Source organism: Sminthopsis crassicaudata, chromosome 2 (assembly GCF_048593235.1).
Source record: "Sminthopsis crassicaudata isolate SCR6 chromosome 2, ASM4859323v1, whole genome shotgun sequence".
Classification (NCBI taxonomy): Eukaryota; Metazoa; Chordata; class Mammalia; order Dasyuromorphia; family Dasyuridae; genus Sminthopsis; species Sminthopsis crassicaudata.
In genome coordinates this window covers 59,011,506-59,036,830 of record NC_133618.1, presented here as the reverse complement: position 1 = coordinate 59,036,830, position 25,325 = coordinate 59,011,506, and the positions used below count along the sequence as shown (strand labels likewise).

At 44.0% G+C, this 25,325-nt stretch overlaps 1 protein-coding gene and 1 long non-coding RNA gene across 10 annotated transcripts in view; both read right to left on the bottom strand.

The window, feature by feature from the left end:
- Positions 1 to 1,290: 1,290 nt before the first annotated feature.
- On the bottom strand, positions 1,291 to 5,205 carry LOC141554486 (uncharacterized). Its single transcript, XR_012485879.1, has 2 exons — positions 3,475 to 5,205; positions 1,291 to 2,647 (listed from the first exon to the last, which is right to left on the bottom strand). It is a non-coding gene; the product is annotated as an uncharacterized LOC141554486 (long non-coding RNA).
- Positions 5,206 to 7,042: 1,837 nt separating this feature from the next.
- The window catches only part of RANBP10 (RAN binding protein 10), a 139,324-nt gene continuing 121,041 nt past the window's right edge, over positions 7,043 to 25,325 (bottom strand). For 7 of the 9 annotated variants that reach the window (XM_074286420.1, XM_074286412.1, XM_074286414.1 and 4 more), the window contains 9 exons: positions 23,094 to 23,278; positions 17,288 to 17,400; positions 14,093 to 14,201; positions 13,790 to 13,938; positions 12,477 to 12,672; positions 10,828 to 10,952; positions 9,847 to 9,992; positions 9,033 to 9,144; positions 7,043 to 7,756 (listed from right to left, as the gene is read on the bottom strand). In XM_074286420.1, the coding sequence (XP_074142521.1) occupies positions 7,626 to 7,756; positions 9,033 to 9,144; positions 9,847 to 9,992; positions 10,828 to 10,952; positions 12,477 to 12,672; positions 13,790 to 13,938; positions 14,093 to 14,201; positions 17,288 to 17,400; positions 23,094 to 23,182 (1,170 nt within the window). In that variant the 5' untranslated portion in view covers positions 23,183 to 23,278 and the 3' untranslated portion in view covers positions 7,043 to 7,625. Of the gene's footprint in view, positions 7,757 to 9,032; positions 9,145 to 9,283; positions 9,464 to 9,846; positions 9,993 to 10,827; positions 10,953 to 12,476; positions 12,673 to 13,789; positions 13,939 to 14,092; positions 14,202 to 17,287; positions 17,401 to 23,093; positions 23,279 to 25,325 lie in introns of those variants that run through there. The other 2 variants (XM_074286413.1, XR_012485878.1) reach the window with 2 other exon arrangements.

Below are 25,325 nucleotides of genomic sequence, written 5' to 3'. Positions count from 1 at the left end.
TTACACATTTGTCTTCCAATTCTTTTAAGGGAAAGAAGTATATTTTCTTTTTTTTTTCCCTGAGGCAGCAATTGGTCATTAAATCATTTTTCATTCAGAATTTTTTTTTCTGTTCTATTGCACCGCTTTGAATATTTTGACATGTGTGGGCTTGGCTAACAGGAATCGGGGTCTACAGGAATGGGCATTTTAGTGAAGTGTTCCTTCTGCTCTAGAAATGAGGTCCATTCCCACCTATGGGCTTGTGCATCACTTCACCCTATTTTTACAGGTAGAAATTCACACAGCAGTACATCAGCAACACTTCGAATACGGACGTCATGAGTCATAACTTCACCAACAATGCATTAATAGGCCTGCCTATTTGTCTTTACACAGTTGCTCCAGCACTGAATATTCCCACCTTTCAGCACATTTGCCAATTTGCTAGGGATGAAGTGAAGCCTGTGTTGTTTTGATTCTTATTTCTCCTATTCTTAGAGATAATAGAGCATTCTTTCATATGGCTGCTAATAATTTGTATTTCTTTGGAGAAATGTTTATTTCTATCCTTTGACCATTTACTTATAGGAGGAAAATCAGTAAACCACTTCTGTTCCTAAAATTGCATTTTGTTCATGTAAAAGCTTTTCAATTTCACATAATCAAAACCACATTTTGTTTTCATAATTACCTGTTGTTTCCTGTATCCATTTTACATTTATCATGGAATATGATATGATATATTGGTCTAAATCTAATGTCTGTCAGACTTTTTCATTGTCCTTGAAGTTTTTGTCAATAGGGGGTCATTCCAACAAAATTTATATTTTTAAGTTTATCCAACCCTGGCTGGGAAATTTTGAGTTCTTTCTGATTCTTCTTTTAGTCTGTTCCATCAAGCTCCTTTCAATTTTTTTTTTTTTTTTTAAACTAGCACCAAATGGTTTTGATGAAAGTCCAAGTGCCTTTTTGCTTTTTTTAAAATCTGAAATCCTGGCAGGTGATGACATTAAGAAACATTCGACATTTGCAACAAGGCAAGTTCTCACAGTCCCAGCTCCTTCATTTTACTTAATTTTCTTTCCTACAGAATTTTCCCTTTCTGCACAGGTCACCCTGGTGGTGTCTTTAAAGGAGAAGGATTTAATAATCTAGAAATCTCTTTTGGGAATAAGGGGAGAAAGAGGTTATTTCTCTCTGTAAGAGGAGAAGCTGGGAAGGCCAAGGGGTCAACAAATGGAAAGGGAAATAAGGCCTGGGGCTCAAATGGTTCAACCAAAATTAACAAAGACAGAGGTTGACACACAGTTACACATGGATGTATATTTTAATAAAAATAATTCTGTCAAAATACAACAGAAAGTTTCATCTTTATCATATCTTGAGTACATTTGAATAGTTTTTTTTTCTTAATTAAAATGTCCCCCCCTCCCTCCTCCCACCCCTTCTTCAAGGCTTCATGCTAGTGCCAGATAACTCAACTCACAAATACAAAGCAGAGGCAGACCCAGTGTGCACAACTCTGATAATGTCCATTCTGCTGAAGTTATTCACAAAGAGGAAACATTCTTTTTAATGAGGAGGCCGCCTAGAAAGCTGAGAGTGGGAATTGCCATCTGTGTCAATGGAGTAAACAGGGGCTACTAAATATTCTGCTGATGGTGTTGGCAAAGTACACATTTTTCTCTGTTTTCATGCTGAGATGCAGCTTTTCATACCTGAGTTTTGAGTCCAAAAAAAACCTCTCCATTTTAACAGTTTCGGTCTTTATTTTGTGCTTGACCCAGGAGCATCAATATCCCAAGATCAGCAGACTCTGTTCTCTCCTCCATCTTCAAGGGAGGGGACAGAGGGATCCCTGTCCCCAGAACAGCATGCACAACCAAACCCACCTCCCCACTGGAGGGTCTGGTAGATAAGTCCACCAGGGACCAATGGGCACAACCAGGGTTAGAGTGGACAAAGGGCTCTTGAATTCCTTTCTGCCATCCACAGAAAGAAAGCCAGAGCTTCCAAGAGAGAGGATGTGGTAAAGGGAATGCCTCTAGGGTTCACTTCCTGCTGTTTTGGAGAACCCACTCCCTGCTTCCTATCCTTTACTGCTCCAAACTCATACTCTTGGGCCCCATATCTGGGAACCCTAGTGATCTGGGACTGAATGAGTCACAGCAGGAGCTAGGGAGAGCCTGGGCCTGGGAGCTGGTTTCTGTGAATCTGCCTGGATGTTTGCTTCCCCTAGGATCATGGCATCACAAGTCAGAGAAATGGGTCTCAGTTGACAATTATCCCAGAGAGCACCCAGCTCCCCTGTAACAGGAATGTCTCTCCTAGAAATGACCTTCCTGACCACACTTCTAGATGATGTGGCAACCCTCTTCAAGGCTGGAAGAAATGAAGAAAGGGGCCTGCCTCTTATTTTACTTTCCCAGAGGGGAAGAGTTTGGCTCTCCCTTTAGCAGCTCTGTGAAGACCCACAGAAAACCTGACTCAGTCTCAGGATTCAAGAGCTCTGTGGTCTCCTGCAGCTTAAAAGTCCCCTGGAGATGGTCAGAGATGGCATGGGCAATTCTCCCTGAAGACAGAGGGCCCATAGGACCTTGGTGATGGTTACCTACAGATTTCAAGAGGTGCAGATGATCCATCTGGGACTGAAGGTGCCCCCTCCCTGGGGAAGGACAAGAAATGTAAACAACTTGGAGTCAGTTGAAATATTGAGATAAGGCACAGAAAACAAAGAGGAAACCTTGTATAGGGAGTGGCCAATGGAACATGATCCCCTTCTCCCTCTCAGCATTCCTGCTATGCTAAGTCTCTTGGGGTCTTCACTCACTCTCCAGATAGCCTTCTCCACTAAATGTCAAAACTTGGCTATTCACCCAAATTAACAGTGCTTTGCCCACCCCTCAGTAGCAGCCTATGACACCAGAGGGTTATGGTGGTTCCCTTTCCTTCCAGCCAGAGTTTGTGATCTTATCCCACTGGAGGTGCCAGAGGCGAGTAGGAAGAGAAGGGGCCAAGGAGTCAGCCTGCATCCTCGCCCTCTTGGCTTTGTTCATCACGGGCTGTGTCCTGGGGTTTCAATGTCTTCAATGACAGGGAGGGCTCTGGATGATTTCTGATGTCCTTTCTAGCTCTTAATTCCTAAACCCAGCTGGTGCCCAATTAAAAAGCAGCTCTTGGGCACTGGAAGTCAGATGCTATTGACTTTCAAAAAGTAAAGTTACTTCTACTTCAGATACACATGTGAGCATGGAAAAGTCCCTGGGAGGAGGGAGTATAGTCTAGCCTCTCCCCGATGTCCATTTGAGACATCAGGGTATTTACAAAAGTGAGTTTTCCTTCCTTCTTCCTCCTCAGTTATACTATCTCTATCATTCTTACTAAAAAACCAAAAAACCCAAAAAAACAAAAAACAAAACAAAACCAAAAAAAAAAAAAAAAAAAAAAAAAAAAAAAAAAGACCAACAAGGTAAAAAAAATATCTTGGCCTACCTTTGGAGCTGTGAGGACCTATCTGCTTTGGGCCTCTTGATCTGTTCTGGAAGAGGCCTGATGCTCCTAGGTGGTTCCAGAACTATTCTGACCTCCTGAGGGTTTCCTTGGACAAAAGGAGGAAATGACCAGCTCTATGATAAAGAGACAATCTTTTGAGGGACACCTGAGAGTGAATGACAGTTTCTCCATTTTTTCATTATCAACTATTATTAGCAGATACTCGGTTCCCAAATCGCTAGACAGTGGCCACCAGAGCCTGCATTGCATCTCAGGAGAGTGTCTCACTGGGAGGTAGCATGGTAGCAAAAAGACATTGCTGCTCAAGGGTCAGGAGGCCAAGGTTCACATCTCAGACCTGCCACTGTGACTTCAGTCAAATCTCTCAGGGACTTGGCTTCTCCAACTGTAAAATCAGTGAATTGAATTAGGGGATCTCTAAGGAATTTCTAATCCTACTACAAGGTGACCAGCTACATCTAAGCTTCTTGGGATCTAAACTTTTTCCTACATTAAGATGGGAAAGCCAATTCCTCTTCCTCTCTGACCCTGTTCTAAATGACTCACAGGCTCTTTGGGCTGAGCCCAGGGCTGCGCCCACAGTGGGAGGTAGGCTTCATTTCCTGTAATCTAATAATTTCCTGTAATCATAATCCTGTATCGATCTACCTTTGATAACACGCTGAGTATCATTCATCAAGACAACCCTCATTCATGCTGGCTTCCTAAATCTTCCTAACCACATCACTGTTTCCCTCATCCTAAAAAGACAGGAAAAGTCTTTTCCTGGCACAGGAAAGTCCCAACTCCCTCTCTTACATTTCTCCAATGACCCCAATTTGGCTCCAAATCTCCAGAAATCCATTCCTGGGTCTAAAAACCTAAAAGCGCAGAACTGATCTTCCTGACAAATTTTGAAGTTGTTCTCTTCTCCTCTCTTTCCTTGATGTCAATCTGATGTTTGAGAGACACGGGCTATATTCCAATCAATGGAATTTGTGATGAGCAAAGGACAAAGTTAGGAAATACTAAGCTGGTGAATCTTAATCAATTTCTAAGAAATGTTTCCAAGCTCAAAACACATGCCCATTTAACTCAGTACTTACTGCCTCTTAAAGACTGCCCAGGGACTCAGGAGGAGCCCAAGCCCATGTTGGACATTCAGATGATTTCCACAAATTCCAAAGACTCTGAAGAACAAACACAAATCACAGGGTAATCCAACTCTGAGAATAGGGTAACCTTGAACTTGTGCTGGCTTACACATCAGAAACAAATGAGGAGATGGTATTAGAGCTGGGAATCTGTAGAAAACTGCTTTCTGGAATGCTCTGGCCCTATCATAGTTATCAGGATAACCCAGAGGGGTATGAAAATTGTTCTTTTTCTATTAGCTAGGTGATTCCTAACCCACTCCTGCTGGTCACTACTAAAAAAAAAAAAAAATCATAATTCATATTCTCATAAAGTCATAAACATTAGATTAGAGAGGCACCTTAGAGATCATTTAGTTCAATCTATTCATTTTACAGAAGGAGAAACTGAATCCTGGAGAAGATTTCCCAGGTAGTTTCCCAGGTGCGAAACAGTACAGAACTCAGTTCCTCTGACTCTAAATTCAGAGCTCTTTCCATTCTGCAACACTGCCTGTTTTTATTCAATCGGGGTATAGTAGAAAGAATCCTAGATCTGAAATCAGAGAACCTGGTTTCAAGTCTTGGCTCAGCTACTTACGACCGGCTTGTGGACTGCACCGGATGATTTCTTGGGTCGCTTCCCTCTCTGCCTCTATACTAGGATGACTGATCTGATCCAATTCAGAGCCCTCACCAAAAGGCCACCAGAGTTCACCAGAAGACCATGGCAGAGCTAGAGGTGAGAAAGGAAATTGCAGCACAGATGGGAACAGGAGCTTCTGCAGCTGAGACCCTCCCTGTCCTAGGGGGAGGAGGGTAGGTGGGGAGAGGTGGCTAGAGGGGGCCAGGACTGACAGCTGAACTCCCCAGAAGCAAGCTGACAGTCTTTCCAGAGAACTCTCTGAGCTGGGAGACACAATGTTGGCAGGAATGCCAGGGCCAACACAAGCACCAGGATCTGCTCGGGGAAGTTACAAAGAACGGGAAGGAGGGGTGCATCCTGAAATCTGACATTGGTACCCATGTGGCAGCCCATACAAGAGATAACTCCAGGACATGGCCATCCCCCTCCTCTCCATCCAGGAGCCCTTGAGGTCTCTTTGGGCCTGAAATAGCCATGTTGGCTTCCTAATTCTAATTCCTGATGTTGAACTGCTGTCATCCCTAGTCTGGAAGAAGCTCCCTTTCCTGAAGGCAATAGAACTTGGGCCAATCACATTCCCCTTTCCAAGGACAATTTTATTTTCTTGTCTAATAAATGAAAAGATCTATTTTCCCTGAAAAATCATCATCTCTAGACTTCCTGGGCTAACTTTAGCATATGGCCAGCTCATGTCTTAGGGTATCTGGAATTCATTAAGAAGTCTTTCTTTTCTTCCACTGTTTTAAAGGCAGACAGACAAACTTCAGGGGCAGGTCTAGAGTCAAAGGCTAAAGATGATACCTTCAGATGGGAATCTCCTAGACTACTTACTCACTATTGACCTCTCCTGCAGAATAAAGACCCTGGGCTAAACTCCTGAATATGATTTCCATACTCACCGAGAATTCAGTAACTTCACCTCATGATGGTTCTGCAAAAAGGACCATGTTCCTCAAAGTCTCATTTTGCCAAGAATAGCCATTAAAAAAAAAAACAACAATTCAAGACTTCAAAGTAAATACTTTAAAGGGGAAAAAAAAAAAAAAGCAAACCAACCCAAGACGGCTGCTGCCTCTCAAAAATAATTAACCTACAGTTCATTGTTCCACAAATCAGCAATGCTTTAAGCCCGGGCCTGTGGCCCTTTCTCAGAAAATATCTGACCCATTTCTCTAAGTTTCTACAATTTTCCTCCATAGATGTAGGTTATAAAGCTATAATGACTACATCCATATAAAGAGAGTCTCACCAGCTTCCATAACCTCCAGGGCCCAGGGTCCCCTTCTCCCTGGCTGCCTCAGCCTGACCCCAAGGCCTGCTCCTGACCCACCCTGGCAGATATTCTCACTCTGACACTCTCAGGCCAGAAGACCTGATGAGTGAATCTTGGATCTGCTACTTACTGTGTAACTTTAGGCAGGTCCCATTCTCTGTCAGGGGCCGTTTCCTTATCTGTGAAATGAGGGTGCTGGAATAGATAAGCTGGACAAGTCCCTGGTCCACGCTACATTTCCTGATCAGGTACCTAACCACCGCAGGCTCCTCGCTCTTCTTCCCTAACTCTGGCCACATCCAACACAACAAAGTTCCTACTGTGTTTTCTTCAACTGACTTTATGGTTTGGAAGTTCAGCTGGGGACATGGTGGAAAGAAATGAACGACTTGGTTGAGGTGACAGAGATCGTTTCTTTTTAGTGAGTGGGACCTCCCCCTCCCCCTAAAAACATACACTGTCTGGACTGCCTCTCCCCAAAGTGTCCAGACAACTAGCACTACGATAAATACTGTGTTTGTTTATATATATATATATATATATATTTATATATAATCTCATTTTTTTTTTTTTTACTTAAGAAAATAATAAGCTATCACCAACTTGGATGAGCTTTATCATCACTAAATTAGCAGAAACCAGCTCAGCACAAACTCTCCAGAGATAAATACTGGTGGCTCAGTCAGAAAAAATATAGATAAAAAACCAAAAACAACCAACTCCCTCTGCCTCCCCCCAACGATGTCTCCTAAGAGTGGAAGGAGCTACATTAGGGTAACCAGCCAAATACTGCGTGTGTTGTCCCTGCTGTTGCTGCGCATAATGGAAGAGTCAAGGAGAGGTTGAGAGAAGGATGGAGAAGGAAATGGAAAAGGGGGGAGAGAGAGGAGAGAGAAAGCAGAAGGGAGGAGGAAGATCTAACTCTGCCAGCAGCTTCCAGGTCTCTGAGACAGATGTGTGAGGAGGGGCCATGATGATAATGAGAGGGTAAGGCTAGCCCTGAGTTCTTGGGCTAGCCCAGCATGGAGAAGGCCAGCTAGAGCCCAGGGGCCAGGCTGGGGCAGCTCGGTGGGATGGCGCTCCCCTCTTACTCGGGTGGCTAGTGCAAATAGTCATCAACTCTGGCAAATGAACAGGAGCCCAGGCCAACTCGGGCCATAAGCCGAAGACACTCGGATGCTTGGCCCAAGGCGAGCATCAGTGGGGGCTGCTTTGGCAGGTTTTGAGATTCTGCGGGAGAAAGAGAAGACCAGGTTATTCTCTCAAAGGCCTCAACTCTCGGCATCACTGCATAAAGTAGAAGTCAGATTTGGGAGAAGTGGATGCTTAAAGATTAGGTTTGATTCCCACGTAGCAAAGTCTGTACAGGGAAATACAGGAACCCTAGAGCACAGGAAAATGCCTTGGGGTCCTAAGAAGAGTAGGCTGTGATCAAGTTCCTGTCCGGTTCTCTCTGTGCCCAAGGGAAGAAGACGCCAATGGCAAGAGTCAGGGGCTGACCTGTGTAGTTGTGATTGGATAAACTAGAGATCCGTTTGTAATCTGAGTTAGGGTTGGTCTATGGTCAGGGAGGAGTTGGATTAAGGTTGGGGGAAGGGATCAATCTGGGATCAAAAGTTAGGGCCTTGATTTGTGGCCTGGGGTGAGAGGCCAATCTGGACTGATGGTCAAGGTTAATACATTCTCCAATCAGAGTTAAGAAGTCAAAGTAGGGCTGGGGAGGCCAGGCTGTGAAAAGGCTCAATCTGTCCAGGATTAGATAGCAGTTTGAGATGAGGGTAAAGGTTGCAATCTGTGGCGATGGTTAGGACATCTTATCTATAAATAGGGTTGGGGAAAGGGTCAATCTGTGACCAAAGCAATGGTTTGACCTATAATTTCGGTTAGGGAATTAGTCTGGGGACACGGTCCAGTCCAGAGCATTTAGGTCTGTGTCTAAAATGAGCCATAAATCTATGGTCAGAGGGGGCTGTCAGTCTGAGATTATGGTTTGGGTTAATCAGTGGCCAGGGAGTCAATCAGAGCACCAGCCCCCAGTCTTTATTATGCCCCTTCTGGGACAATTGGGTCACAAATTGTACCAAGGTTTGTCCCATGGACTGAGTCCCAATTCTCAGCCACCCCCTGGAGGATGGTGAGCAGGAGCCCTGAGGCACCTGAAGCAGTACAAGGGTGAAGGTGGAAAGGACTTCCCCTCGGTCATGGATCCACTTGGTCCCTCCATTCCTAATTAGGCAGGTGATAGAGAGTGAACACCTTCAGAGCAGGGAACCATAGCCTCCTGAGCTCTCTAAGGTCCTCAAGTCTATGGCCTGCAGGCAGCCAACAGTCCTGCATGACCTCCTCCTGAGCCCAGCATAACCTCCCTTGAAAAGACACCAAACCTGATCTGTGATCAGTCAGAGAGAAGGGAGGAAATTTTCCTTACAGCATCTTGCCCAGGTTCTGTCTAAGCCTGGGGCAGGAATGGGAGCAGCAGTATCTTGCCTGGGGGCTCTTTTCCTACCTAAAATAGCACTATTGAGGGCTGCACACACAGGCTCCCTCTGGATAGGGTCTAGCTGCTGACCAACAGGGCAGTTCCATGGGTCGGAGTATGCTAATAGGCTGAATGCGTCCTGTATGGAAGAAAGCAGATGAAGCAGTGGTGAGAAAGGGCCCTCTTCCCAGGAGGCCCTCCCCTCCCACAGCCCCCCTCCACCTCCTCAGCTGGAGCGCTGGGGAGCACTGGGGCCGAGCCTAAGAGCTCCAACAGACCTGCTTTCCTCCCCGTCTCCGAGGAGCTCCCCTTCAGGCAGAGTAAAAAGCTGTCCTCTTCGTGAAGGCTCCCAGCCCAACCCCCTGAGACTGCTGGCCTGGCCTTATTCCTGGAGCCCCGGGCAGCAGCTGGAAAGGAGCTCAAGGGCTTCTCCTGCAGCAGGGGTTTCTGGAGCTGAACTGCAGAGGAGGTGACTGTTTTGTTGGGGCTGAAACATGAAGGAGGATCCTCGAATCCCCTGAAGGGGCTATTCCCGACATAACAAGCTGCTGCTGCCCCTTCTCTCCCTCAGGCACAGCAGTCCCCTCCCCCGTGGCAGTGACCGAATCAGTCCTACTGGAAGTTCTATTAAGCCAGTCCTGTCACCCGCTTAACTTGGGGGCTGGGGCCTGGTTCCACCACATGACCAAAGGCCTCTCTGTCCCTGCTCTCACCCTTGACCAGGGCCTGTCACTGGGGGGCTGCCTTTCCTACAGGCGTTGGGGACAGATGAAGGGAGACTGTCAGACCTGAGTGCTGCCCATTCCTCTAGCCCTCGGCCCCAAGGCAGCTCTGGAGTTACCTGCAACATCTCTTTATGAGTCAGATTCTTGCCATACTCTCGGCACAGCTGTTCGCTGAGGGTCTGTAGCTCCCGGCCAAACAAGATAATTCTCTCCGTGGCAGCCTGGTTGCCTCCGCAGAGCTGTCGCCGAGGACGCCCATCTTCTGTGCCGAGGGAGAGAGCAGACATGGGAAGAATGGGTTGGGGGAATCCCAGGCATTGCCTAGGACGCTGTTTTCTCATCATAAGACTTTAAGAAAGATGGTGGCAGTCTTGGCTCAAATCAAGAGGTGACAGCTGTGTGATTTTGGGGGACATGGATGACCTAAGGTTAAGGCTGCTTCTGGCTGATCCGTGGTTGGATCTATCAATAAGGTCACACTTCAGGAAGCTAGAGAAGCCAGCTGGCAGTCTTGGGAAGACCACCTTAGATGCAGCAAGCTCTCCTTCAGATATATGCTGCATTCTGTGATCTCACTCAAGTTCCAACTGACATGCTAGGCCTTTACAGTCTCGATCTGAAAATAATCTAGACATTCATCCAGCTCTTGAAATACTCCAGGATCCAACTTCCCTAGGAGGAATAGAGGGAGCCAGCCTCCTTGCTGGGGTTTTTTTGGTTTGGGTATTTTATTTTTCCTCCTAACTACACATAAAACATCTTTTAACATTCAGTTTAAAAATTTTGAATTCTAAATTTTCTCCCTCCCTTCCTTTCTTCCCACTTCTCTGAGATGGTAAATAATTTAAGATAGGTAATCCAGACTCCCTGCACAGATCAAGAAGAACTGGCCAAGGGTGGACCAGAGGGCTTGTCCAGCTAGGTCCTCAAATTCCCACCAGACCTCACTTGTTCAGTCCCAGCTCCAGCTATTCTCAAGGCTTCACTCCTTAACAATGTAGGCTGAGGATCCCATGGTGAAAGCTACAGTCCTAGTTTCTTCCTGGGACTACTAACAGAAAGGGGAAAAAATGATGCCCTCCTGAGATAGCTCTTACCCATACTAGATTCATCTGTTTGCAGGATTTCTTCATGTTTGTAGGCACCATTCACGATTCGGGTGGATGAGTTCTCTAGCACTCCATTGGGATAATGTTCTGCATCCATCTCCATCTCACTGTCACTAAGAAAGAGGGAGAAGATGTTGGTCAAGACGGGTCAGGAAAGAAAAGATGCTTGGAGCTGGCTGGGGCTCTCTTTTTCACCAGGTGGGAGACTAGAACACAAGTTAAGCATCTGAAGCCTGGCTGGGAGGATTTCCAATAACCTTCCAGGGAGTCCACATCTCTCCCCATCACTTTAATTTGATTTCAATTCAAATCAATAACTGTTTAATAAGCACTTACTATTGCCAAGGACACCATGACAGGCTGGGGTCTAATTTCTCCATCTGGCATCACTCTGCCCTCCCAATTCTCTCTTCTCTCCTTCCATCCCTGCCTTCATATTAACCAATACCTCTCTCCCTCCCCCTTATAAAATTAGAAGCCTACAGAATCATACAATGTAGAGTTGGAAGGGATCTCTGAGATGACCTAGTCAAATGCCTTCATTTTTGCTGAGGAGAAAATAGGGCCAGAGAGGAAAAGGTTAGAAAGGTATTAAAACAGTGGTGTACATATGAAATCCTAACACTCCTTGGCAACCTTCAGAGCTAGCTCCTGGTGCAGTATTTCTCTCCATGCCCTTAGAATAAGCACTTTCTGATTCTCTCCTTTTTCCCCACGTATCCTTTTCTCCGTGACTCCCCATCTATTGGGCCATGAAGCTGGAATTCCTCTTAAGCTGAATCCTATAGGACCCCTAATAGATCCTGCCCAGGCCTCTGACTATTCCAGGTAGGCCTCAAGGTCTTAGTCAGCATTGCTGGAAATGATCATCTTGACAACAGTAGGGAAGACTTAACCCTTAGTTTCTCTAATGCCTAAATGGAGAGACATCAGTTCCAGCATCATAATGACTAGAGCACTTTGTTCATATAAATACCTGGACCTGAGGCCTGGTCTCACTGGGGTCTGAATTAAGTTCGGCAATGAAGTTAGTTTCCTTGTTAGTTCATAAAGACAAATTCTATTCCCTGGCCTTACTCACAAGCCAATGAACCCAAGAAATTATCAGGGAATTGTCCACTCCCTACCTTCAGCTCAAGTCTAGTCTAGCCCAGCTAGGAAGTGGTGGCAACTGAACAGTGTTACAGTCTTCTTGTGGGCTTGGTCACCCTAAGAGTCTGTCCCTTTCACCATGGAGTTCAGAAATGCCCTATAAACTCAAAGGAATTTTCTCCTCCATCATTAAAAGAATTGTCCACAGTGTAAGGGGATTAGTAGGAAGAAGTAAAAGAGTCTGCTGCTCCCCATAGGCCTAAGGGTATGAGAATTCCTGAGGCCTGGAGGTGATTGGCTTAAGGTAGAGTCTTGTCTGGGAAAGGAAAGCATTAACAAGCTGCCCTAAGAGTTCAGGGTTCCTGGGATCAAACTGACTCTGCTACTGCAAGAGAGGTGGATTGACTATGCAAGGGTGGTGGGGATGAGGGGACAGGAAGAAGAAAGCACTAGTTAGTGTGGTGCTGTCAGAGGCAAGACCCTCAGAGTGGCCACTGCTTCTGCACCAGGGCCTGCCCCAAAAACAAAGAAGGAAAGCATGGTACCTGGTCTCTTGGTTACTTGTACTACTGTGCTGCTGGGATTTGGTGGAGTCTGTGGAGTTGGACTCAGAGTAGTTGATTGACGAAGGGGAAGAGGATGATGATGACGATGATGAGGAGCTCAGGGCTGGGTATTTACTGTGACTCTGTTTGCTTTTGGTGGATATGACCCCATTACTACAGCTTGGGCTTTCTGCTCCTGAAAACCAAGAAAACAGAGTCAAAAGACTGGATGAGTGGCACCTGGCAGAAAATAGGCAACCTATCAATTCCTCTTCCTGCTGGCATGGAAGGATGAGCCTAGAGATAACTATATGAAAGAAAGGGTCCCTGAGACCTCCTTGTCAGGATCCTGATATATTGATTTCCTCAGTCATGGCCCAAGAGACAGCAACAGCAATGTCAAACATTTGAGTTTTACTCTGCGACTTACGTTGGCAAGCTGCCTCTGCTCTAGGTTATTCTGAGGATTGAGACTTCCCTAGCAGGCCTCTCTCCTAAAGGAGAATGTCAGCTAGTGGGACGAAGATTTTCTTCTAGGTTTAGGGCTCCATTAAAACCAGTAACACATCATTGCTGCTCTGGGCATTTCCTGTCTAGCAGCAGCCCTGCCAAAATGGCATGTAAAGCAGATCCCTTGCTCCTTCCCTAGCCAAGAAATTCAGAAATTCCTTCCCTCTTCTAAAAGCTGCTCTAGGGAGCACCCAGGAAACCAGCTTCATCACCTCTCACTGGCCTCTTGTTTTCAAACCCTTCTCCAAACCTGTTCTCCTACTTCCCCAAGAGTGGTCATGCTCCACTGAACATCTATACCCCTGACCTAAGTACTCCTATACACTCTGCCTTCTGACATCATGCTTTGGGTCACTTCTTCTTATGAGCCATCAGGGACCTTGATAATCATAGAGAAAAGTCTCCAAAAGGCCAGGTCCTAGGTCTTACATAGAAGCCAGCAAGAAAGATGACAGTTCAGATTTCTCTGGTGTATATATATATATATATATATATATATATATATATATATATATATATATATATATATATATATATATATATTTTTTTTTTAAAGGATTTATAAAGAAATATTTTTCCAAACTAATTCTGTGGAGAAGACAGTGCAAATATCACTATTCCCATTTTATAGATATGGAAACTAAGGTCCAAAAAAGTTTAGGGTTGTCTAGGGTCACAAAACTATTGAGTGGCAGAGTCTAGTTAGAGTCAATTTCAAATCTGGGCCAAGAGTTTCTGAAGAAAGATTCTTTAACACTTTTCACTGTGCCCTCTATTATGGATATCAAAAAGCATGGGCTTACCGGTGCTGTGCAGATGGGAATTGCTGGGTCCATGTCTAGGGCTGAGGCTGGGGGACCCTGGGTAGCTGTCTTGGGATTTGGGGCTTCGAGCACTAAAACAACGAACCTCACTGTCTGTTCCATTCACCATCTCCACAAATTGCCGGCACCTGGTGGGGGAGGCAGGGAAGGAGCAGAGGGGAAATGCTTTAAGTACATATTTTGGCTGGTTCCATAAGTAGCTATGTCAGAGAAAAGAGGGCCAGAAGCCCCAGACCTCACAGACTGAGGCAATGGGGAAAGTCACCTGGGCTGCTCACTTACTTCAACATGAAGAGCAGGTTGGGGTTGTGCTCCAGGAGACCAGGGTAGAGCTGCTGGGTGGCCTCTATGGCTTCTCCCACTCGACCTGCCAGCATAAGCTTTTGTATTCCTGTAAGCAAAAGCACAGCAGTCAGGACTCCAGGTGCAAAAGAGAAACCCATTTCAATACCCTGCCCGCTCAGCCCTTCTCAGTGCCACTGATGGAAGAATCTGAAACGTACGAGGTATTTATTGGAGGTAGGCAGCTATGACACAGAAGTTTATGACCAAAAGGATGGGAAAGAGGCAGAGACAAGTAGCAACGATGTAAGGGAGACTCAATGTAAGGGAAGCATTAGAGGTGAAGCAGAAGAAACCTGAGGAGGTGTGTCTGGAGGAAAGGGAAGGATTTCTGGAGGCAGAAACATGGCCGAGGTGGGGCAGGACAAACATGGGAGGAAGCGTCCCCTCGTGGAAGGTAGAGTCCCCGCAGAGGAACAGAAGATGACAGAGCTAGAAGTGCAGAGTGGGCCCACCTCGGCAGGGAGCTGCCAAGGAAGTGAGAGGGTCGGAGGCTTTCGAGCTGAAGGGGACCGGAGCAGTCACCCAGCACAAGCTTCTCCAGTCACACGAGAGGGCACAAAGGAGAAATGGCTTGCCCACGGTCCATCTATGCATTTATCACATCCTCAGAGGGTCAGTTCAGGTGCCACTTCACCCTCCTCCCTCCTTTTACACATGAGGAATACAAGGCACACAGTGTGACACACTGCCCACAAGCACCTGGGGCACCAGAGCTACTCACCCCCAGCTTCCCAGCCCAGGCCATGCAGAGCCAGGTTCTGACTCCATGACTTCTGGGTGAAGACCTAGTGCTTTCTGCAGCACTCATTTGACTTCACAGTGTAATTAGAAAGGGAAAGAGTCGGGTGGGAGGGAGACTAGGAGATTGCAGTCGGCTGGCCACTAAGAACAGCGCTTGCTTAAGCTCTGAGGAGATGTCCAGTGACATGTTGGCGCTATTCAGACCCACTGACCTGTGTTATGAAGAAAGCTGGACAGCACAGTGGAGAGCAAGAAGACCCTGCTGAGCCAGAAGGAACTTGGGCAAATCCACCGAGGTACAATTTTACTATGAATGCCCTCTCCTTCTGCCAAAGACCATGGAAGCTTTTCTTTCTTTCAATAGTGAATTATTAAAAACTTCTAACACCACTATGACATAGTAACTCTACATTTAAACTCATTCATTTCATAGCCTAAGTTTTCCATCACTCCTACTAAGTCCTCATCGGGATTCTTTGTACATTTATTCTCATTTCCTTTTACTCTTTACATGTGTAGTGCATTGGGGTTTGGGACTAGTTTTTCACAAAGCATTGTTTCATACAAATAGAATCTTGATTTCTTTTGTATTCTCCTAATTTATTAATCTTAAATTACCATTAGAGTCACAAAATACTCTACATTACAGTTAATGTAACATAATTTGACCACTTTCCTAGTGTTGGAATTTCACGTTTTTTGAATAGATAATGCTTTTTTTGGGTGGTCATTCTTGTAGGGTACATTCTTATATGGAATTATGAGTTCATCTTCTGGTACATACTGCTAAACTACTCTCACACTTTCTCTTTTTTCCTGAGGCAGTTGAGGTTAAGTGACTTGCTGTGGGTCACATCTAGGAAGTGTCAAGTACCTGAGGTCACATTTGAACTCAGGTCCTCCTGACTTCAGAACTGGTGCTCTATGTATTAATTAAGGCAGAAGCCTTAATTCACCATACTAACTTTTAGTTTGTTCATGTCCTGAGTTCCTCCCAGCTTCAGAGCATGATTTTATGAAGCCCAGTTCTGACTCTTACTATAAATGGGTTACAGATCAGACAAAATGGGGACAGCTACTGCATTGGGGGGGAAGTGCTCTGTAAATCTTAAAGAGAACTAGAGCTACAAAAACTACTCCTGTGATTATTCAAATCAAATGAGGAGACCCAAAGACAGGGTAGGATAGTGGGATGTTTTCTGACATTTTTCTCCACAAGTCTGAGGGTTTGCAACTTTTTGCACCCCCCCCTTTTCTCTCTCTCCTATTCCCAAATCTGATTTTCTGACTTTGTACTACTCCATTTCATTCTTTACCCCAGATCTTATCTGCCTGCTTGGAAGTCATCTCTGACTTGCTCTTTCTCAGATGCAGGTCCCATGATTGGGACTTGCTCTGGTGCTCCATTTTGTATTGCCCATCTAGTTGAATGTTTTTCTGGGAGACATAAACACAAATACCTACAGGTTCAGAGACAACTACCCACCCACACTATTTTTTCTTTTTCCTTTCTTTTCTATGTTAGAGGAACCTGAGAAGGAAGAAAACACATCTTCAGGGCCATGTGGGAACTCTTCACTCTTTCCTTCTAACATTCATTTTCTAAGGTTGATCCTTTAAACAGACTATCTACAATTTGAACATTTTGTTATGACTACAAGGGCAGGGCCCAGACATTTATGAACTGTTGGTGGCTCTTTTAGGGCAGGACAGCTAGGACCCCTTGGAAGTATCTTGGGCTCTGTGGGAGTCGGCGAAGTCACAGAAAGGAGGACACTCCCTGCTCCAGACTCTTGAACAATAGGCCCTTCAATAGGCCCAAGTCCCTCAGTTCTTTCTTTAGCCATTGACATGAATAGCTGTTTGATGAAGGGAGGACAGAAGGCCCAGGCCCTGCTAGTAGCTAAGGAGAAGACAAATGACTCAGTAGAGCTCCGAGTGATCTGACTAAAACAACAAAGCTCAATGGGAACCAATTTTCAAGGGAATGAAAAATCCACACAGAGGAAGCTCAGAATACAAGCTTGCCAGGGCTCTGGATCCTAGACCAGCAGCCAGAATATAATGGAGAAATTAGTTTTGTTCATATCAAGAAAAGAATCAGTCTTGTAGGATCTGGCTAAAGAAAATGGCCAGTCTGGAGCAGCAGATCTCTAAAAACCCTTCTGGTCCTAAATCCTATCACAAGGAAAAGGGGACAGTTAGAGCTGGGCTGAGCATCTCCATTGAACTGGGTCACTCAGAAAACTTCCACCAAGAGGACGACTGAAGCCTAAGTTCAAGACTCTGCTGGATTCCTACAGGTTAAGGTTAGCATCACTGAAACCAGAGACAAAGGAGGTCTCAGATGGGGAGCAGGGTGGGAGGGTGAGGGAGGAATCTTGGTCTTACTTTGTCTGTTCTTGATAGAAGTCTGTTCTTCCTGAATCGTGGTTTCTGTCATACGGGCAAAAGCTGTGGCAGTAGCACAATACCCATGATGCACCAGGTAGGAAGAGACCATGCTAAAAACAAAAAACAAAACAAACAAATAAAGAAAACAAACAAACAAAAAACTCCAGAAAAATAGTGACATGCAAAAAAGCAACTTTGCAAAAATAGAATGTGACTGGAAATACCATCTTTTTGAACTGCGCTCCTCATTCAAGATTCCACTAATATGTACCCAGAGTGGAGGCTCTGGACACACAACTTTTAGTGTTGTATTGAAAAAGCACTAGAATCCAACTTACAAAAAAGAAAATAGCTCTTGGCCAGCAGTCAAAAGATCTGGGTTTGAATCCTGGCTCAGCTGCTAGGAGCCTCACTCTTGTCATTTATATTGAGACTAGATCAGGACTTTTTGACATAGGATCTAAGAATTTGAATAAACTTTGAATAACTGTATTTCAATATAATTGGTGCCCATTCCCAATAAGATCAGAAGTGAAACAAGGTTACCCACTATCATCATTACTATTCAATATTGTATTAGAAATGTTAGCATTGGCAGTAAGAGAAGAAAATAAGATTAAAGGAATTAAGAGTAGGTAATGAGGAAACCAAATTATCACTCTTTGCAGATGATATGATGGTATACTTAAAGAATCCCAGAAAATCAAGTAAAAAACTACTAGAAATAATTCACAACTTCAGCAAAGTTGCAGGATACAAAATAAATGCACATAAATCATCAGCATTCTTATATATCACAAACAAAATCCATCAGCAAGAAATACAAAGAGAAATTCCATTCAAAATAGCTGTCAATAGTAAATATTTGGGAATTTATCTTGCCAAGGGAAAGTTAGGAACTATATCAACACAACTATAAAACACTTCCCATACAAATAAAGTCAGATCTAGTCAGATGGAAAAATATCAAGTGCTCATGGATAGGCTGAGCGAATATAATATAAAATGATAATACTACCTAAATTAATCTACTTATTTAGTGTCATACCAATCAAACTCCCAAGAAATTATTTTACACACCTAGAAAAAATAATAAAGTTCATCTAGAAAAACAAAAGGTCAAGAATTTCAAGGGAATTAATGAAAAAAAAAAAATTGCCAATGAAGGTGGCCTAGCTGTGCCAGATCTAAAACTATATTATACAGCAGCGGTCATCAAAACCACTTGGTACTGGCTAAGAAATAGAGTAGTCTGTCAGTGGAATAGGTTAGGTTCACAGGACAGAATAGTCAATAACTCTAGCAATCTAGTGTTTGACAAACCCAAAGACCCCAGCTTTTGGGATAAGAACTCACTATCTGACAAAAACTGCTAGTAAAATTGTAAACTAGTATGGTAAAAACTAGGCATTGACCCACACCTAACACTGTATACCAAGATAAGGTCGGAATGGGTTCATGATTTAGACATAAAGAGTGATATTATAATATAATTGGTTCCCCCTTGTAATCCTATGTATTATAATTCACAAATTTAAGAATAGTATTCTGAGATGGGGTCTCTCTGGCTTCACTGGGCAGTTAGAGTAATTTGCTACAAAAAATGATAAGAATTCCTGAACTAGAAATAGAAGCAAATTCAGGGAAAGCAATGGCTCTGGAGCCAGAGGCCCTAGGCCTATTCATGGCTCCCTGAGACCTGAAGGCAAGCCCTCCAACTTTCTAAGTCAGTCTCTCCTCAGGGAGATGGTTTTTAAGGCTCCTGAGGTTACATCTGCTGACGTCTAAGACTCCTTCTATAGTTCCAACAATCTGACCAGGGTTTGGCTGCAGTGGGTGGTAGGAGGGAGCGGATGGCCACAATCCATGGTGAAGCAGGAGGCTAATTGCAGTTGGATGCACTGCCAGGTACTTCTTAGTGTGATTTTCTTAGGCACACTTACAATGCCAAGAAATCACTTTTGGAGTAGCTTTCTTGCGAGACCTCAAAGACATTAGCCACCAAAAAGAGAGCTAATTTCTCTACTGTATACTTCCATAGAAGCAGTCTCAAAATAATTTAGTTTGAGAAAGCCTGCAGTGCAAGCATGTTCAGGTGGTACTAGAATGTTTCCTCTCACGGCCCCATAATGGGACAAGCTGGCTATGCTGATTTCTTGCAGACACATCACCATCACTAGACTCTATTAAACCTTCAGAAATTCTGGCTCTGCCCCATCTGAGAAACCATGTACTCTGCTTTGTAGGTCTTTTCTAGTTATGCTAATATATGGAAAGTATTAGAATGATTTCCAGAATTTAAAGAATGCCATGTGGAAGAGGGCAGAATGAAGACCAATAGGTAGACCTTATAAAGGGAGAGACAGATGGGAGACAGTGTGGTAAAAGTCAGGAGATAAGATTCCAAATCCTAGCTCTGAAACCAAGGATACAAAAGCTCATGGGTAAAATGGGGATAACAGTACTTGTAAATTAGGTTGTTATTAGGAAAATAAATGCCTTCAAACTCTTAAAATATTGCCGAAATGGGAACCACTACTATTATTATTCAGTTCAGCATAATAAAGAAAGAATTTTTTTTTAACAATTAAGACTGTCAGGACAGCTAGATGTCCCAGTGGATAGAGCACCAGCTCTTTAGTCAGGAGGATCTGAGTTCAAATCTGGCCTCAGACACTTAACACGTCCTAGATGTATGACCTTGGGAAAGTCACCTCATCTCAAAAGCCTCAAAAACAAAAGATCAGTTGCAACCATTAGGACTGTCTAACACTTAGGTACTAGTTCTTTATCACTAGAAAGATTTAAATACAGGCTGGACAACAATTGGCAGAGCAGCAGATGGGAGGACTGGATTCTTGAGCTGGGTGGGACCCCAGATCTGATTCCTCCTGTAAGAATAGGACTTTCCATGTGTGGGCATGTGTACATTTGAGGGCATTCTTGTGCAGGTCTGTGCCCGTGAGTGTCTGTTTCTGTTTATAAGTGTAGACCTGCTTCTTTCTTAGAAACACACTCCCTTCAAATGACAGCTCCGTTATCCAGTCTTCACTACTCAAGCCAGCTTCCAGAAATTCAGCATCCAAATGGAAACATTTTATTAGAAACTGTTGAATTAGCTCAATATGGCTTGGAATAACCACGTTCACTCAATGCACAAACAGATTTATTGCCAAAGACAAATGGCAAATAGAAGTCATTTCTATTTCAGTAATAGAGTTTTCTTTATTTTCATATTTCTTTCTATTGAAAAATCAGAGAGAGAGAAGGAAAGAGAAGGAGAGGGAGGGAGGGAGGGAGGGAGGGAGGGAGAGAGAGAGAGAGAGAGAGAGAGAGAGAGAGAGAGAGAGAGAGAGAGAGAGAGAGAGAGGAGGGAGGATGAGAGAGGGAGAGAATGGTTCCTCACCCAGCAAAATAAGGCAGAACAGGGGCAGCGAGGTGGCACAGTGGACAGAGCACCAGCCCTGAAGTCAGGAGGACCTGAGTTCAAATGTGACTCAGACACTTAACAGGGCCTAGTTGTGTGACCCTGGGCAAGTCACTTAACCCCAATTGCTTCAGCAAAAAGCAAAAAAAAAAAAAAGAGCAAGACAGAAGATGTTTCTCACACCTGAACTCTTAGAACACAATGAGGGGCAGCTAGGTGGAGCAATGGATAGAGCACCAACCTGGGCAAGTCACTTAACCCCAGCCTCAGGGGAAAAAGAAAAAAAAAAAAAAAAAAAGAACACAATGAGGTTTCACTAAAACTCAACCTACTTTCTTTCTAAGACAGAGATATGCCAAGTCTCCCTTCTTTACCAGCCCAATGTTCCTCCTTCTCCCTTGGTTTGAGAAGGGGCCAAGGCTAACAGGATAGGAAGAAGCCTCAGTCACTCTTCAAGTCTCAGAACTAGGATCACTTTACTCCAGACAATCAAAGAAGACAAGACACTTCCTACTAATTTTTGGTGGTTTTTTAAAATGAAAATGAAAATCATAAAAAAAAGTGATCAAGAATAGAAAGAAAATAATCTTCACTTAATAAGAGAGTCAATAAAGTATACAGGGTACTTTATTGTACAAAAGAGTACATAGGGAAGCTGATAACCCCCCATAAGAACTTTCTAATGATGAAAAGTGTTTTTAAAAATAGAATAGGCTGCCTTATGATTTCCCAGTTCTGGAGATTAGGAGTGCTACTGATTATCTCTAAGATCCCATCCAATCTAAAAATCAGCAATATAACAATTCTATGTGGCAGGGAAACTTGAAAGTAGCTAGATTCAGATGAATCGACATTTTTAAAAATGGGGAATTCTTCTAAGAAACCAAGGCCGGGGTCCTGCTGATGCTGTGTATCTATCTGTGTGGTATTTCTGGACATTGTGGAGTTGAAAGTCAGATATGTGCTGGAGGGCAGAAGCCCCAGAATACGCATAGAACATCAGCTCAACAAGGGATGATGGTTTCTCTTTTTTAAACTTCCTCTCTGGGTACAGGGTACAACAATTTCTTCACTCTTTCAAAAACATCACTGTTGGGCAGGGAATAAAAAAGCTCTCCCTCCCCCCCTTTTTTTAAATACAGCTTGGAGGTTTACAAGGTCCTTTTCCCCACAACCAACTCTGCAAGGGAGATAAGGCAAGTATTATTCCCTTCCTTGAGAAGCAGCTGATATGAATGTCAGAACAAGAGAAAAGCAACAAGCACAGAGGACTGTGATCAGTGTGGATTTTATCCCCAGTCCCTGGTTGGCTCTGGGTCCATTCAACACCAACAGCAGCTTCAAACAAAGAGAGCCGCTCTAGGTAAAAAGAGCCTCTTATCAGGGACTGGAGGCTGCCAAAATACCCCAAGCAGATCAAAAGAATCCTCAGTTGCTTTTTTTAATGTGAGGTCAAACAGAGCTCAGGAGGTTCCCAGGCTTAGGCAAGATCTGATGGCCTGGTAAGTCTCACATTGTCCCCTCTAATGCCCTCGGCTGCGACCCCCTAAATCTGCCATAGGACACCCAGACAATTGGTTCACAAAGCTACTGGATGCTAGGACTCTGAAGTCACTAAGACAATTAAACCCTTCTTAGCCTAATCTGCAAAAATGGTAAAAAACTATAGGAAATTAAGATGAACATGCACACAGGGACAGAAAATGAGACACAGAAAGGAAAGTGACCTTGCCAAAATCAGGCTCTAAAATACAGTGAAGCTATGAATCAAGCTGAGATTATGTACCTTTCCCAAAAGTTTCATCATCTAATCACAATGACTCTCAATCCCTTCCTTATATACCTTAAGGTATACATGACAGTTAATTAGATAGCATGAGCCAGAGCCTGTTGTGCCCCTACCCTGGCCAAATTTCTAATGTACAATAAGAACAAAGTTCCTTTTTTACTACTTTGCTAGAAAGATCTGATCTCAGTGGCTGATCTTCAGATCCAGGTTGGGGCTTCACAGATTCTTAGTGAAGAAAGAAGAGGACCAAAACATCCTCTCTGCCCAAAACATTCTTCCCCCACCCTCAATTACAAAGAAGGTTTAAATACAGACTGAGACCCCCTTTTGGCAAAATTCAGCCCAAACTTCATTACTTGAGTTATTACCTAAAGATTCTAGGAGCAAGCAGCATGGGCAGAGTAAAGAAAGCCAAGGTTGCTGGCAGACCCAAGTTTTATCCTTGAGACCAATTCAGGGAAAGCAGTAACCTTAAGAGCCAAGAGCAACCACCCTCAGGCTATGAGAAAATAGAGATGAAGAGGTTGGTAGAGATGACACAGGAACAGTTAGCTGGGGGCAAAAAGGATCAGGGAACAAGGACTCACTTCTGTAGCATGGCTTGCCACTCCCCAAGTCTGTCACCAATGGGAAAATGCTTAATGGTTCCCTGAATCTTTGCTCTCCATTCCCTCATGTAGTCCTCAATGTCGAACACAAAGGGTTGCTGCCCAAAGTTGGCGTCTACGATCTCTCCAGGAGTCTGCAAGCCTACTGTGGGGTATAAGTTTGCCTGGAAAGAAAAAGGAACATTGGTTAGAAAATCAGCCTTGTGGGAGAGCAAAGCAGGCTCAATACCATGAAGAATGGGATTCAATGAGTTGGAATAGATGAGTGACACTCTGGAGGGAGGTATTTTAACTAAGCCAAGGAGCTAGGAAAAGGTGACTCATTTTCAGGAGAACCCCCGGGGTTGCCTTGGAGTGATCAGCCTGAAGGTAGGATGGAGAGGCTACACCTAGGATACATGAAGTACTTGTGCCCTACTCTCCCCAAGTGCTCAGTCACCTGACTAGGAGAACAAAGACAGGGAGAGACCTCCAAGGGAGACGATTCCTGTGGAGACCTCTTGGAGTCTAGCCTAGATTCTCTCTGGCTTTAGTCCTTCCTCTTACTCCTTTACATTAACATGCTAAGACGTTCCAGGACAGGAAAAACTCCTGGGCCCAATAAGATCAGCAAGGCCAGGTCAAGCTGAGCAGCACCCAATAAAGTGCCACAAATCAGAAAGCCAACAGCAATCTCTTCTCTGGGCCTCAGTTTCTTCATTTGTAAAATGAGAGGACTGGACTGTATGATTACAAAGGTTTCTTTGCACTCTACATCCTATGATGCTATGAAGGGGGAAAGGAGAGTATAAGTTAGCCAGAGAAAGAAGAGAACCCCTCCTTCCCCATCTAACGGCACTTCTCAGGGATCTCAAGCACACTGGATGCCCAGATCTCATCTGATGTAAAAGTCCCTAGAAGGGAGGGGGATGTGAGGGATGAGAAGAAAAAGAGGAACTGAAAAGCTGAATAAGGCTAAAGTTAGTAGCACCTTCTTACCCCCCATCTAAGCTACCAGCTATTTGAGGAAAGAATTGAGAATGTCCCTGGGTATTCCATGCAGGTCTTGCTTAATTATTCAACCATCTCCTTACCATTATGGGGCTTGATAAATCTCCTGCCTGATAAATAGGAGTCCACCTCCAAGGTTTTGTCTTAAAATCCTATCCACACTGATGGCTTCCATGATCTTTCCTAGAAAATCTGCAATTATAACACAGACTACCCGCCTGAGAGTCATTCATATTTCCATTTGTTTGCAGAGGATCCTTATTGAGCCAAATCAATTCCCACCAAGATCACTACAACAGCTCCAAACTCTCTCCCCTCCAATTTATCTAAAAGACTTCAGTCGGACTAGTCTTATTAAAACAAACCTTTTATCAGTTCAAAAATTTTCAAAAGCTCCATATTCAGCCTATCAGATGAACCCCAAAACTCCTTAGCCAGACATTAAAGGGCTTTTGTAAAGGCTACCCCTACTGTCTCGAAACATTGCTCCTCATGAGAATTCTCTGCTATAGTAAAAAATGCTTAATTTCTCCAAACCATCCTCTCTTAAGACATTACACTTTTCTTTTTACTACTGACACCAGAAAAAAGGCCTTTTTCCTTTATCAACCTAATTCTTTTGCTTCCATCAAAGCTCATCTCAGCATCTATTAGCACCATGAAGCTTTCAAGTGATCTTTCTGGCCTATGAATCCATATGGCATTTCTCATCTGGATCACACATTTATCTCATGTAAATTCTCAGGCAAGTAGACATCTCTTTTGCACTGTTCCTTTTCTACCACTCCCCATCATTTTGTAAATCATGTAAGGACAGTACCTTCTTTCTTTCTGTCATCTCTATGATGACCTTTTCATCAAAACTTAATGAATATTTGCTGATTTGACTTAGGAAGATCCTGGCGTAAATGGCCTGTCTCTACCCACAAGGCAATAAATCAACAGTAAAAAGCAAGTCATAAAAAATAAGCCAAATAAAGAAACAACCAGTAATCTTTGTGCAGCTACTAGTAATAGCATGCTAAAAGTTGTCTGATCTTGAGCAATTCTCTCTCCTCCTCTGGGCCCTTAAGTTTCTCATTTTTAAATTGAGAGAGCTGGGTCAGCTCTTAATATCCTGGGATTTTACTGCTAGATGAAACTAAGAAACTGGGGAAAAGATATGGGAGAATGAAAATAAATATGATGTTTTAGAGACAGCGAAGATGAACTCAGTGAACA